We start from the raw sequence: 14637 nt of genomic DNA on the forward strand, positions 1-14637 counted from the left end.
GAGGCAAGGGAAGGGGAGACAGTAACAGTTCCCTGGTTCCCCATCAGAATCCCTGGGGATATTTCCTTTAACACATTTTATTTTATATTTTATTTTGTTTTGAGATGGCTTGCCCACGCTGGAGTGCAATGGCACAGTCTTGGCTCACTGCAATCTCCACCCCCCGGGTTCAAGCAATTCTCCTGCCTCAGCCTCCCAAGTAGCTGCAATTATAGGCGCTCACCACCATGCCCAGCTAATTTTTTGTTTTTAGTGGAGATGGGGTCTCACCATGTTGGCCAGGCTGGTCTTGAACTCCTGACCGCAGGTGATCCACCTGCCTTGGCCTCCCAAAATGCTGGGATTACAGGTGTCAGGCGTGAGCACCTGGCCTAACACTTTATTCTAAAATTGAATAGTGGTAATACATGCCCACGGGACAGAATCTAAAAGGTACAAAAAGGAAAATGCCTTCCTCCCACCTCCGTCCGCACCTCCTCCCCTCCCTGCAGGCAGCTATCTCTTATGTCTGCCTTCAGAGCTAGTCTCTGCATATTCAAGGAAACACATCTCTCTTCTTCACTTTCTTTTTGTACACTTTGCACACTATTCCGCACTTGGTGTTTTTCATCTTGTGTACCTTGGAGATGGTTTCATGTTTCATACACCGCTGCCCCAGGCCTGTTAATCCTGGCATCGTGTGGGTTGCCACTATTTATATATGGATTCTAGTAGTTTGTTGCTACTCCCCAAAATGTACCAAAGAGCGTCTTTATACACAGATTATCGCACACGTGCAGGGTTCATCTACAGCAGACATTGCTGGCAGTGGACTTCTAGGTCAGGAAACACGTGCGCTTCTAACATTGCTGGACATCGCCTTATGGCGAGGAGTCTCGGCGTGTACCTATTCTTGGCCTTGCGCCTGGTTTTGGTTCAGTAGGTCAGGGGCGAGGGCTCGGCATTTGGATTTCATGAAGCTTGCCGGTGACTTTGAGGATCAGCCAGGTGTGGGGACTGTGGACAGAGCAGCAATCCTCAAAGTGTATTTGCTCCCATGGATTGCTAGGAGCCCCATCCTTTGTGTCCCAGTGGCTGGCCCCAGGAAGGTGGGGCGGGGGTGGGGAAGGCAAAAGCGGTGGGGGTGGGGAATGCAGGGCCTGCAGGTCTCACAGTCACCCCTCCTCCCACCAGGTCATGTGGTGGGACATCCGAAAGATAAGTGAGCCCACTGAGGTCGTGATCATGGACATCACCAGAAAGGAGCAGCTGGAAAATGCCTTGGGGGCCATCTCCCTGGAGTTCGAATCTACTTTGGTGAGTGTCTTTTGCTGTCCCTTCCCCGACTTCCATTGCCAGGGCAGCCAGGGCTGAAGACAGGCCATGGCTAGGATACCAGGAGCTCACAGAACCCAGCACCAGCCCAGAGAGGCCAACCTTCCTGCAGCCATCCTAGACGTGTGTGGCCTTTACAGCAACTTTCCAGCAGGGGGCAGCAGAGCTTCTTGAAGAAGGACACCATCGTCGTCATCACACCAAGTCATCTTTTGGCCAGTAGCCCAGCTTAACACAGAGGGCAATGTTTTGACAGGACAATTCCAGAAAAGCCCTGTTTCATGGGGAAGGTCATGCCCAGGACCAACATCCTGAGGCCTAGTCTCCAACCCAGGTCCTGGCCCTACCTGGCATGGGGGCCCTAGGCTGGTCATCTGCCCTCCTCTGGGGAAAGAAGAGGTGTTGGAGAGGAAAACCAGGGCACAGACATGGTCTCAGCATTCCGTAACTAAGAAAGAATGACACAGAAATATCAAAGTTTGGCCGAGCACGGTGGCTGTCACCTGTGATCCCAGCACTTTGGGAGGCCGAGAATTCAAGACCTGCCTGGGTACATAGTAAGACCCCCAATCTTTACCAAAAAAGAAAGGAAAGGAGAAAGAGAGAGAGAAAAAGAAAAGAAAAAGGAAGAAAGGAAGGAAGGAAGGAAAACATCAATGTGAGGCCAGGCATGGTGGCTCACAGCTGTAATTCCAGCATTTTGGGAGGCTGTGGTGGGAGGATCACTTGTGTCCAGGAGTTCAAAACCAGCCTGGGCAACGTAGCAAGATGCTGTCCCTACGTAAGACAAGAAAAACAAGTGAAATATCAAAGGCTGAGCGTAATGCAAATGTGTTAGAGGAGGGAGGCTTCTAGAAGCAGCAAAGGAAGACTTCCTCTCTAAAAGAAGAAGGCAGCTTTCCCGTGTTGTTGGCTTTTGGCTTGGGCTGAGTCTTGGTTTATGTCTTAGTGCATCCCAGGCCTGGTTCCCCCTTGTGGTGTCACTTGTTTGCTTCTGGGTCATGCGCCACCATTCCTGGGGCTTTGGGAGCCTCTGACCTTGAACCTGCCTGGGCAACCCCAGTCCAAGGCTGAGAGATGAATGCTGGTGGGATGAGGAGACAATTCAACTGACCCCCTCCCCAGAGGACAAGGCCCTGGGCATGGAGGTTGGGGTGGCGAGGGCTCAGGAAAACGTTCTGTAGGGGCTGGTTCATCGCCTGCAGAGGACATCCTGTGACTGGGTTTTTGGGGTGCCGGGGAGGCACAGCTCCCCCAAGAGAATGTTGCAGGTTCTTGGTCTCCCACTCTCTCAAGAATGAGAGAGAGGACCACGGCAGGTGTGCTTGTAAAGTAAATACCAGACTCAAAAAGTGTTTGCAGAAAGTGATTTATTTAGGTAGAGCGAGAAACAGCTAGTTCTCACACTGAGCGAGAGAAAGAAAAGCCACTCTCACACTGAGCGAGAAGGGCTCCCAGGAGCGGGAAAACCAGAGAAGGAAAGCTCCTCTCACACTGAGCAAGAGAATCCAGAAAGATGGAATCCGGGAGAGGAGAGCAGATTCCACACTGAGTGGTTGGGAATAGAGATGGAGTTTAGGAGGGGAAGACAGGCTTCCACGAGAGAGTGTGGAAGGGGACTCCAGAGGGAAAAGGCAGGAGAGAGAGAGAAAGATGGCTTCCACAAAGGGAGTGTTCGTGGAAGGGGACCCAAACATGGATCCTGAAGGGGTGTGGAAGAAGGGGACTTCTAACCTGGGAGGACCCCCCAACCTTCTCCAAGACCCCTGGCCAATGAATGAAAGGAGTTCCTTAGAACTTCCGCTGGAGTGATTGACTTTTGACCCTTTCCTGCATATGTGAAAATTAAACCGAGACTGTTAAATCTCCCGGATGGAGAGGCATGGGGACAGGGGTACATGACGCTGGGAAGTTTTTGCCCTTAAAACTATGCCCCCTTGTGGACCCGGAAAGAGAGCACATTCTCTCAATCTGAGCCCATTGACAAAGGCCCTCCCTTCACCATGCTCATCCCCTACTTTACTCAGCTGCTTTTTCCATTTGGAATGCTGGGGACACAACGCCATGGTAGGCTCAGGCCCTGCTGGTGGAGGTTGTCTGATCTAGCTTGGAAGTTAAGCCACGGAACGGTGAACGAGGCAGGGCATTGCATGATCGAGGGGGTTGTGCTCAGAGGGAGCACTGGATCAGGAGTCCAGAGACCTGCCTTTGTGTATTCAGTCTGCAGTGAAGTGGGCAGCTATTAGAGGTCAGTTTGTGGGAGATGGGCCCACATAAGACAAGCTTGCACTCCTCAAAGAGCTCACCAGCCAGCAGTAGAGGGACAAATTACATCACCAGCTGCCAGGCAGCTTCCTGAGTGCTGATCGGCCGGCCACCTGCTCTGAGTTCTCGGGGACACCAGCCTGGACAATGCTGACAGATGTCACTGTCGGCTGGACGTGGTGGCTCACACCTGTAATCCCAGCACTTTGAGAGGCTGAGGCACATGGATCACCTGAGGTCAGGAGTTAGAAACCAGCCTGGCCAACATGGTGAAACCCCGTCTCTACTAAAAATACAAAAACATTAGCTGGGCGTGGTGGCGCACACCTGATACTTGGGAGGCTGAGGCAGGAGAATCACCTGAACCTGGGAGGCGGAGGTTGCAGTGAGCCGAGATCGCACCACTGCACTTCAGCCCAGGCGACAGTGCGAGACTCTGTCTCAAAAAAAAGAAAAAGAAAAAAGAAAAATGTCACCGTCATGCCAGGGCAGGCTCAGCCCATCTTGTGAGTGATCTGGGTGGGTCACACTGCATCCCCTCCCTGGGCCTTGTTTACTCTCCCTGTAAGCAAACATTCAGGATCTGGTTGGCCAAATGCATCATGGTCACAGTGATGGGCTGTGAAGGGAGCTGGTGACAACCCTCTAGCTTCACTAAGCACAGGCTCCTGGAGGGAGCAGGGTGGGCTTCACTAAGCACAGGCTCCTGGAGCAGCTTCCAAAAACAAGGTGGGGTCTGAGGAGCCCAGGAAGAGTGGAGACAGCTCTCCTGGTGGGGCCACAGCCTAAGCAGAAGCTTGATCTGAGGGCCTTTCTGACACCTGCAGACCCCACCCCAGCAGGCACCTGGCCACGCCCACTAAGCACAGAGCTGATGGTTCACAGAGCCTTCCCCTCCTGTGTCGCTCCTTCCACAGCCCACCAAGTTCATGGTGGGCACCGAGCAGGGCATCATCATCTCCTGCAACCGCAAGGCCAAGACGCCAGCCGAGAAGATCGTGTGCACCTTCTCGGGCCATCACGGTCCCATCTATGCCCTCCAGAGGAACCCCTTCTACCCAAAGAATTTCCTAACGGTGGGCGACTGGACAGCCCGCATCTGGTCTGAAGACAGCCGGGAGTCATCCATCATGTGGACCAAGTAAGGGGATGCTGAGGATGGGAGGGACTGCAGAGAGGAGGGGATGGAGTGGGCCCAGCAGGGCCCCAAAGAGTCCTGAGCCTCCATATGTCCATCTGTAAAATGGAGAAAAAAACCCTCCACAAACACCCGAGCCTGTGTTAGCAAGTGACTTGCTCCAGCCACCCCAGAAAAGGATAGGCTTCAAACCACTCAATTGCTAAAAATAATGGCCATTATTTTAATAAAACAGGCTTAATTTTCTTTCCTTTTTTTCTTTTTTTGAGACAGGTTCTCCCTCTTGGCCCCAGGCTCAGTGCAGTGGCGTGATCTCGGCTCACTGCAGCCTCCGCCTCCCGGGTTCAAGCGATTCTCCTGCCTCAGCCTCCCCAGCAGCTGGGACTACAGGCACCTGCCACCACACCCAGCTAATTTTTGTATTTTTAGTAGAGTCAGGGTTTCGCCATATTGGCCAGTCTGGTCTCGAACTCCTGACCTCAGGTGATCTGCCGACCTTGGCCTCCCAAAGTGATGGGATTACAGCCGTGAGCCATTGCACCCTTTCTTTAGTCTTGATCGTTTTTCCCACTGTGGCTTGGCTGTCAACACACTCAGTTGCAAAGGTGACCGTGAAATGTAGTCTCTGCCTTGCCCATCAGGGGCCCAGCTACAGCTACATTGCAATGAAGGAGAAGAGGTTTTGGTGAAAATCTGAAGGTTCCATTGTGTGTGCACGTGTGTCTCTTTTTAAAAAACTTCCGATCTTCACTGAAGAAACTCTTGAAAATCCAGATGGAACCAAGCAGGAAGTGACACTCTCCTCATCTCAGTACTAGCAGCTTTTCTGGGCATGTCCTCCCTCTGACACCTATCCATGAGTCCCAGGGTGGGACCAGGTCCACTAACAAGCGCCTGCCACCTGGAGTCAGTAGCAGAGAGGCGCCAGCGGCCAGTCCACCGGAAGGACGGTGCCCAGAGCCCTTTATTTGGTTTATTTGAGACAGGGTCTCACTCTGTTGCCCAGGCTGGAGTGCAGTGGCACAAGCATGGCTCACTGAAGCCTCGACCTCCTGGGCTTAAGCAATCCTCCCATTTCAGCCTCCCAAGGAGCTGGGACCATAGGTGGTTGCCACCACACCCAGCTATTTTTAAAACTGTTTTGTAAAGACAGAGTTGCCACGTTGCCACGTTGCCACGTTGCCCAGGCTGGTCTCAAAATCCTGGCTTCAAGTCATCCTCCCACCTTGGGCTCCCAAAGTGCTGGGATTACAGACATGAGCCACTGCCCATGACCAGCCCAGAACCCTTTAAAGAGCAGACTGTTGGACACCTGAGGTCAGGAGTTCGAGACCAGCCTGGCCAACATTGTGAAATCCCGTCTCTACTAAAAATAAAAAAATTAGCCAGGTGTGGCAGCAGGTGCCTGTAATCCCAGTTACTCAGGAGGCTGAGAAGAGAATCACTTGAACTCAGAAGGCAGAGGTTGCAGTGAGCCGAGATCACCCCATTGCACTCTAGCCTGGGTGATAGAGTGAGACTCTATCTCAAAAAAGAAAAAGAAAAGAAAAAAGAGCAGCCTGTGAGCTATGGGTGGGTGAGGTCAGCACAGCTAGAAGTCAGACACAAGGAAGAACTTCCTGCCTCAAAAGACTCTTGAGACCCTGGAGCCCAGAAGGGACCGAGTGACCCGAGCTGTGGCTCAGAGGCCTCTGTCCCTCCAGCCATCATGTGGGCTGCCTCCCACAGGTACCACATGGCTTACCTCACTGATGCTGCCTGGAGCCCCGTGAGGCCGGCGGTTTTCTTCACCACCAAGATGGACGGGACCCTGGACATCTGGGACTTTGTGTTCAAGCAGTGCGACCCCGCCCTCAGTCTGAAGGTCATCCGCACGTCCCTTCCTGTGCATCTGGGTCCTCCGGGAGCCAGGCCTTGGCGTGGGTGTGGGTGTGGGTGTGGGGTGCTGTGGGCACGTGTGCAGTGTGTGGCCAGGTGTGTTTGGGCCTCTGCGGGGGAGCTTCGTGCAGGCTGACTGCAGTGATTGCTTTGGAGTGTGTGCTCTGTAAGTGCGGGGCACCTGGGGAGAACCCCCCCAGCATGTCCCGTCCTGACCTGGCTAGTCAGAAAAATAAATGTCCCCTCCCCCCAGCCCCTAGGACATGGGTGCACATTTTGGGGAGGCAGTGTGGTGTCCTGAAGTGGGGTCCATAAATAGAGGGTGGTGTGTCAAAGGTTAAGGGATCTGGGGGACTTGGCACCCTCGTGGTTCAACAGAACCACCTGGGGGAAATTTTTTAAAAAATGAAAGTGGGTACCTGGCATCTCCTGCCTACAGGCAGAGCCCCCAGGGGTTGGCTGCTGGATCGTCCCCTTCTGGTCAGGGTGGCCAGAGCTGAGCCCTGCTGGCTAGGGCCATGGAAGGGTGGGGGCGTGGAGAACCGCAGGGTGACTGTGAGATGGAACTGAAGGGATGGGGCGGGAGATGAGGCAGGGAAGCCAGGGGTCTTAACGGCCAGTCTCCAAGTTTGAACTTCATCCTGTGTGGCAGAGGTGTCCCCAAGGGTGTTTGAACAGGGCCAAGTGGTGGAGCCTCCCCAGGGCCAGTTAATCAGACACACATAACTTTGCTCCTGTCTCTTCTGCCTGGCCCCTTCTGCAGGTGTGTGACGAGGCCCTCTTCTGCCTCCGGGTGCAGGACAACGGGTGTCTCATCGCCTGCGGCTCCCAGCTGGGGACAACCACCCTGCTGGAGGTCTCCAGTGGGCTCTCCACCCTCCAAAGGAATGAGAGGAACATAGCCTCCTCTGTAAGTGCCAGGCTCGTGGGGAGAACCCCTCCGGCAAGTCCCGACCTGTCCCCACCGCAGAGCAGACTAGTCAGAAAAATCAATGTCCCCTCCCCCTCATCCCTTGGACATGGGTGCGCATTTTGGGGGAGGCAGTGTCCGGAAGTGGGCTCCATAAATAGGTGTTGGAGCCCTTGCTCAAATGCTGTGGAGCTAAGTGGCCTTCAGTAAGTAGCTTCACTCTCTAGGTTCAGGTTTTTAGCTGTAAATCAAAGAGGTTTAACTTGGCCAGTTTGTCTAGTCTCGAATAACACTTTTTTTTTTTTTTTGCAGAACCTTTACAATGAAGGCTTAGTATTTTATTGTATTACATTGTATTTTAATTTAATTTAATTTTTTTTAATTTATTCATTTATTTTTGAGACAGAGTCTTACTGTGTTGCCCGCGCTGGAGTGCGATGGCGTGATCTCGGCTCACTGCAATCTCTGCCTCTCAGGTTCGAGTGATTCTCCTGCCTCAGCCTCCTGAGTAGCTGGGATTACAGGTGCGCATCACCGTGCCCAGCTAATTTTTGTATTTTTAATAGAGACGTGGTCTCATCATATTGGGTAGGCTGGTCTTGAACTCCTGGCCTCAAGATGATCTGCCCACCTTGGCCTCTGAAAGTGCTGGGATTACAGGCGTGAGCCATCGTGCCCGGCCTAATTATTTTATTTTATTTATTCTTATTGTATCTATTTTATTTTATTTTGAGACTGGGTTTTGCTTTGTTGCCCAGGCTGGAGTGCTGTGGCACAATCATGGCCCATTGCAGCCTCCACCTCCCAGGCTAAATCAGTCCTCCCTCCTCAGCCTCCCAAAGTGCTGGGATTATAGGCATGAGCCACTGCATCCAGCCTGAAGGCTTAGAATGCCAACAGAAAAGACAGATGGAAGGAGGCTTGAAGAGAGGGACTGAGATCCATTCCTACATGCCTTCCCAGTGGGCAGCCCTGCAGGCAACTCCCCAGAACCACGGGGAACACTGTGAAATTGAAAAACCCTAGTGCTGAGGCCGGGAGAGCTTCCTGGCTCTGCCTGAGACTGGAATCTTGCCATTGAGCTGGCCCTTGTTGGGCCAAGGGCCACCATATTTCATAGCTCCAAAGGGCGCTCTATGGTCAGGGAACTTGGTGCTGCTTGGCATTGAGTGACTCAGCGTCCCTGCTGCAGCCTTCCAGCCCCAATATTCAGCCTTCCTTCCTTGACACCAGCCCTGGGTACAGACCTCTACAGGGACTGTGTGGAGACAGGAGAGCTCCGCAGAAGCCCCACCTGGCCCCTGCCCTGGAGTCGCTTCCCATCCTGCCCTCTCCCCACCGGGTTCTCTCTGTCCCTGTATGCCCAGATGTTTGAGCGTGAGACCCGGCGAGAGAAGATCCTGGAGGCCAGGTACCGGGAGATGCGGCTGAAGGAGAAGGGCAAGGCGGAGGGCAGGGACGAGGAGCAGAGGGACGAGGAGCTGGCCACAGACTTGGAGGTGCTGGTCAGCAAGGCCGAGGAAGAGTTTTTCGACATCATCTTCGCAGAGATGAAGAAGCAGGAGGCAGACGCCATCAAGCCGAAGCCAAAGCCTGTAGGGTCCTGGACGGGGGCTGGGTGGGTTGGGGACTGGGCGGGAGCAGTGGCCCTTGGGTTCTGCTTCTGCTTGCTGACTTCCTGGGTGACCTCGAGCAAGTAGCCTTACCCACTGGACCTTAGGTTTTTTACCTGGCAAGTGGGAAGAATTATTCCCTTCCTTCCAAAGAATCCTAAGTCTCCAAACAGACTTCAGGCTTCTTACAGGCAGGAGCCACGCTCCATGCCTCCTGCTGTCCTCCCCTCCCCCATAGAGGGTACATCTTGAACATGCCTGTTGAGTGACTGAACAAGGGTCCTAGAGGTAAGTGAACTGTCAGAGAGGAACGGGCCTTGAGGCCCCTGGAGGGAAGGGCTATGACATTAGTGGCATACATGTCATGCTGGCTTACCCAGGTCCGGTGTCATGAGTGTGACCTAATGTCAGCTCATCTGTCCGTGGCCCCGGCTCTACCGCACTTTCTAACTGTATCATCTGAGTCGGTCACTTCACTTCTTGGTTCCTTAATTTCTTATCTGGAAAATGAGAGATGGAACTATGAAGGTGGTGTCTGGTGACCTTCCAGGCCCTCTTTTGTACCAGTGGACAGAGGAAGAAAAGACGTCATCTGTCTGGGTCACTTCCTTTAGGCTCCACAGATAAGATACCAAAATATGAAAGAGCCAAAGAGCAGCATGGCAGGGAAAAGAAACAGGGAGTGCACGCCAGGATTCACCCTTGTGGGCCGGACTGGCGGCAGACCTGGGGAGTCGGGGCACTGCAAAATGAAAATGTGGGGCCCTTGTTTAAAGAGTGTGAAGAATTTTTAAATGATGACAATAGAGCGTTAGACCAAGTGTGGGGAGACAGGGCCCAGTGTGTCTGCACAGAGCACCCTCCCATGATGCCTGCTTGCAAAAAGAGCTGTATGGCAAGGTCTCGGTCCCTGATAGAGTGGACAGAGAGAAGGATGGCGGTGAGCACACAGAGAAGATAACTGGTTTCATCTTGTGACTCCTTCCCTTTTCTGCCTCCCTCCTCCTGGGTCTAAGGAAAAGGTGTGGCTTCTGCAGGTGCATTTTGCATTTGAGGGTACTTCCAACACTGGGTAATACAGGTGGGGCAGAGAGCTCAGTCCATTCCTGATGGAGGCAAGACTAGAATCCTGGATTCTGACCCCTAGGCCAGGGCTCCTCCCACCCACCACGCCTGGCCTGTCCAGCCCTACAGAAGGCAAAGATGACACTGGCCACCTTTTACAATGCAATGGTAGCTGGCAGGCAGCGTGCTTGGTGACATACACCCCAAAATGTACTCCTCACCATGGCTTGAATGTTCTTTGTGAAGAAGCTGAGCCTCGGAAGGGGTTTAGGTCCACAGAATTTGGCCCTTCCCCCTCCCACCTGCCACACACTTCCTGCCTCTCTCTCAGGAGAGGAGAAACCCTTGCCTCCTGGTATTCTCCTCTACTCCATAGAGGGTACATCTTGAACATGCATGTTGAAGATGGCTCAAAACTCACTGGTCACAAAGTACCATGTGGTACTGAAGCCGTTTTCCATAGGCTGAGTCCTTACACCCAGCCTTTCCAATCCTGGCCACAGCCCAGCAAAGTGTCCTGTCCTCTCTGTGGGTGACCGAGCCAAGGAGACTGAGAAACCAGGCGTGGCAGAATCCAGGGGTTTACCCAAGTCTGTCAGATGCCCGCAGCTGTGCCTACCTTCTGCACCGGCTGGGCCCTCGCTGGCTGCAGAGCTGGCACCACGGGTTCCAGGGTGCTCATCCACCCAGGCTTCAGCCATTTGGCTGCTTTGGGCCTTGTGGGGTTCACATCCCAGGGGAGTGGGGAAGGCCTGCTCCCACCAACACCAACACTCCTGTGCTGTCTTTCCCCTGCAGCCGCAACAGAGTTCAGAGGAAGGCGAGGTGGTGCAGGAGGGAGAGGAAGCGATGGGGGAGACAGGAGGTGACGAAGAGGAAGAAGACTTAGCCTAGAAGCCAGCCTTCGACTGCCGAGCTGTCCCTGTGTGCCTTCCCTTCCCACCTCTGGTATTGCCCTGCTCTCACAAGTGGGGAGCTGAGCACCCCCTTAAAGCAGCACTGGGTGGTGGGCGGGGAGCATCAGGCCCTGACTCCCTACCCCCTACACAGCGCTGGCCCCCACTGATTCACTGGGCACTGAGTCCCAAGCCACCCCTTGGAGGGAGGGAAGGGGCAGGGCTTGTCTGGGAGCTGGCTGCCCCCTGGTCTCAGCCACCCTGAGCCCACCCCGAGGCTGAGGCCACCTTAGGGCCGGTCCTGGATGTTTCCGGGGATTCGGCTTCTCACAGGTTCCCCAGCAGTCATTTTCATTTGCAATCTTGCAAACCCTCAACCACACTTGCGCAGCCATGGCAGGGCCTCGGGAAGACCTTCGAGTGGGGGCGGCGGGATTTCCTCTCCATGATCAACCCTCCTCAAAACCCACACATCAGGAACAAAAAGTCTGTGCACTTTGAAAATGCCTCATCAGGCAGCTTCCCGCTTTGCCACGACAGAAGCCTCTGAGTGCGTAGGAGGGGATGGGTGGGACGAGTTTGGCTGTTCTGCCGCACCTGAATGCTTTCTGTTATCCTAATTCTTATAAAGTTAAATGAATCATAACAATGCCACCAGTTAGTATGTGGGATGCATCCCACACCAGGAACCTTTCACATCATCTCCTGTAATTCATTCATGACGTCCCCGGGACCCTGTGCTCCTACCATCTTTACCCTACACAGGAGGTTCCAGGAGTGGGACAGGGACTTGCCCTGTCTCAGAACTTGTGATGGGGCAGAGTTCATCAGCTGTTGGCCAGATGCTGTGCAGGCCTCTTGGGGACTCCAGGGCGGGAAGGGGGCTGCCCTGGGGGTGCCCTGGAACCACAGCTCACCAGAGCAGGGGGTGACCATTGCCAGAGATGTTGGGAGGTCAAGAGGGCATCTCAGTGCCAGCCTTGCACTAGGAAGGAACAATGCCCTGACTGTCATCAGCCTGTGGATGGCAGCTGACCCTGGCAGGGACCCAAAGTGCCCTTGAAAAATGCCTGTGTCGGTTGGGTGCTGTGGCTTATGCCTATAATCTCAGCACTTTGGGAGGCCAAGACAGGAGGATCACTTTAACCCAATAGTCAAGGAGGATCACTTGAGACCAGCCTGGGCAGCATAGTGAGACCCTATCTCACTATGAATCTTTTTGGCTGGGTACAGTGGCTCATGCCTGTAATCCCAGTACTTTGGGAGGCCAAGGTGAGAGAATCACTTGAACCCAGGAGTTCGAAATCAGCGTGGGCAACATGGGGAAACCCTATCTCTATAAAAAATACAAAAATTAGCCTGGTACGGTGGTGCATGCCTATAATCCCAGCCACTGGGGAGGCTGAGGTGGGAGGATCACTTGAGCCCAGGAGCTGGAGACAACAGTGAGCCACGATCGCACCACTGCACTCAGCCTGGGCAACAGAGTAAGACCCTGTCTCGAAGATAAAAAGGCCAGGCGTGGTGGCTCACGCCTGAAATCCCAGAACTTTGGGAGGCCCAGGTAGGTGGATCACCTGAGGTCAGGAGTTCAAGACTAGCTTGGCCAAAATGGTGAAACCTTGTCTCTACTCAAATACAGAAGAAATTACCCAGGCATAGTGGTGCACCCCTGTAGTCACAGCTACTTTGGAGGCTGAGGCAGGAGAATAGCTTGAACCCGGGAGGCAGAGGTTGCAGTGAGCAGAGATGGTGCCATTGCACTCCAGCCTGGGCGATAAGAGTGAAACTCCATCCCTAGATAAATAAATAAAATAATCTTCTTGAGGAGAGACCCAGGACCAGCTGGCCCTCGCACCCAAAGGGAAAAATCAGTGAGTTGTTGACTATAGCTAACCTTGATATAAACAATAATCTCAGGTTACATTGAGTGCTTCATCTTCACAAGCACCCCAGGAGTGATCTCACCATCTTCAATCCCCACGTTATGGATGTGGGAGGCGAGACAGAGAGAGGGAGGAACTTGCTGAGTCTAATGGGAGTGGGTGGCAGAGCTGAGACTGCAGCCCAGAGTCCCAGCCCTACAGCTTGCGCCAGGCACACTGCACTCTGGGAACCTGGTAAGAAGTGTGGGCTGGGCCACTTCTGCTCCCTGCCATTCTGGCATCAGACGGAGGGAAGCATCAGGGGGCAGCAGGCCCCTCACTGCACAGGGGCACACGGAGCCCCAGTGCTGTCTTAAGGAGCTCCCCACTCAGAGCAGTGATTCTCTACTGGAGCAGATTTTGCCCCCAACAAGGTATCTGTGAATGTCTGGGGACAACCGGTAAGGGGAGTGCTCCTGGCATTGAGTGGGCAGAGGCAGGGACCCCACTCAGCATCCTGCACACAGGACTGCCCCCTGCCGTTTGGACAGTCCTGTCCGAATGAGTCACAGTGGAGAGGCCCAAGGTAGAAAAAAATCTGTCCAAATGTAGTGCCCTCAAGAGAAGGTCAGGCTCCGCAGCACTCACCTGAGCACACCAAAGGCCCCCGTGAGAGCCTGGCACTGTGAGCTGGAGGGCAGGGCGACCTTCTTTCACTCAACTGGAATTTTGGCCTTTGGCTTGCGCCTGCAAAAGGAGGCCACCTTCTGGAGTCAGCAGGTCCCTCGTGCATGCAGAGAGTGCCAATGGGCAGGCATAGCATCTGAGGAGTGGCCATGGAAGCAGAGAGGAGAGCCTGTGAGTGGCACTCGGCAAAGGGTGGCATGAGCTTGGTGGGTGCGGTGCCAATGCTGCCGACCCCTACGATGACCTTCACTGACCTCTCACGCCGGCTTCACCGGGAATCTGTTTTTATTCCCTTCCAAAGGTGAGGTAAATCAAACCATGATGCATCACTGCAGAGCCAGAGGCAGCTGGAAAAACCCACCCTGTGGGAGTGGAGTGTGGACTGGGGCCACACTGGAGCCGGTTTGGGGTTTTTTTGTTTTCTTTTCTTTTCTTTTTGAGATGGAGTCTTACTCTGTCACCCAGGCTAGAGTGCAGTCATGCGATCTCAGCACAATGCAGCCTCTGTCTCCCGAGTTCAAGCGATTCCCCTGCCTCAGCCTCCTGAGTAGCTGGGACTACGGGCGGGCATCACCACACCTAGCTAATTTTTTTGTATTTTAGTAGAGATGGGGTTTCACCAAGTTGGCCAGGATGGTCTTGATCTCCTGACCTCGTGATCCACCTGCCTCAGTCTCCCAAAATTTTGGGATTACAGGCGTGAGCCACCGCGCCCAGCCTGGAGCTGTTTTCGGAAGTGCAGAAGCAGCGGCCAGACCCAAACGTCCACAGCACAGTGACATCCCTCCTGGCCATGCCATCCAGAGAAGGGGGTGCTTCTTTGGCCTCTTTTGCTCAGCTGACTTAATAAATGCACTGCCTAATGGAAGATCCTTTCACCATGACCGCAACAGAGCAGTGGGCTCTTGGGAGAATCCCTGTCCCTGTTCCCCACCATGTGGCCACTGGGGACTGTAGGACCCAGGGCAGGACTCTGAGGAGGCACCCCTTGCCCTTCATCAGTAAC

General features: G+C 53.9%; 1 protein-coding gene across 5 annotated transcripts in view; it reads left to right on the top strand.

The window, feature by feature from the left end:
- DNAI2 (dynein axonemal intermediate chain 2) overlaps positions 1 to 11722 on the top strand; it is a 38952-nt gene extending 27230 nt beyond the window's left edge. For 2 of the 5 annotated variants that reach the window (XM_078374538.1, XM_078374539.1), the window contains exons 8-13: positions 1174 to 1296; positions 4497 to 4720; positions 6446 to 6581; positions 7359 to 7505; positions 8873 to 9123; positions 10982 to 11722. In XM_078374538.1, coding sequence (XP_078230664.1) covers positions 1174 to 1296; positions 4497 to 4720; positions 6446 to 6581; positions 7359 to 7505; positions 8873 to 9123; positions 10982 to 11072 — 972 coding nt within the window. In that variant the 3' untranslated portion in view covers positions 11073 to 11722. Of the gene's footprint in view, positions 1 to 1173; positions 1297 to 4496; positions 4721 to 6445; positions 6582 to 7358; positions 7506 to 7911; positions 8030 to 8872; positions 9124 to 10981 lie in introns of all 5 variants that reach the window. The other 3 variants (XM_035301672.3, XM_035301674.3, XR_013535982.1) reach the window with 2 other exon arrangements.
- The last annotated feature ends 2915 nt before the right edge of the window (positions 11723 to 14637 follow it).

This window comes from Callithrix jacchus, chromosome 5, assembly GCF_049354715.1.
Source record: "Callithrix jacchus isolate 240 chromosome 5, calJac240_pri, whole genome shotgun sequence".
NCBI classification, from domain to species: domain Eukaryota; kingdom Metazoa; phylum Chordata; class Mammalia; order Primates; family Cebidae; genus Callithrix; species Callithrix jacchus.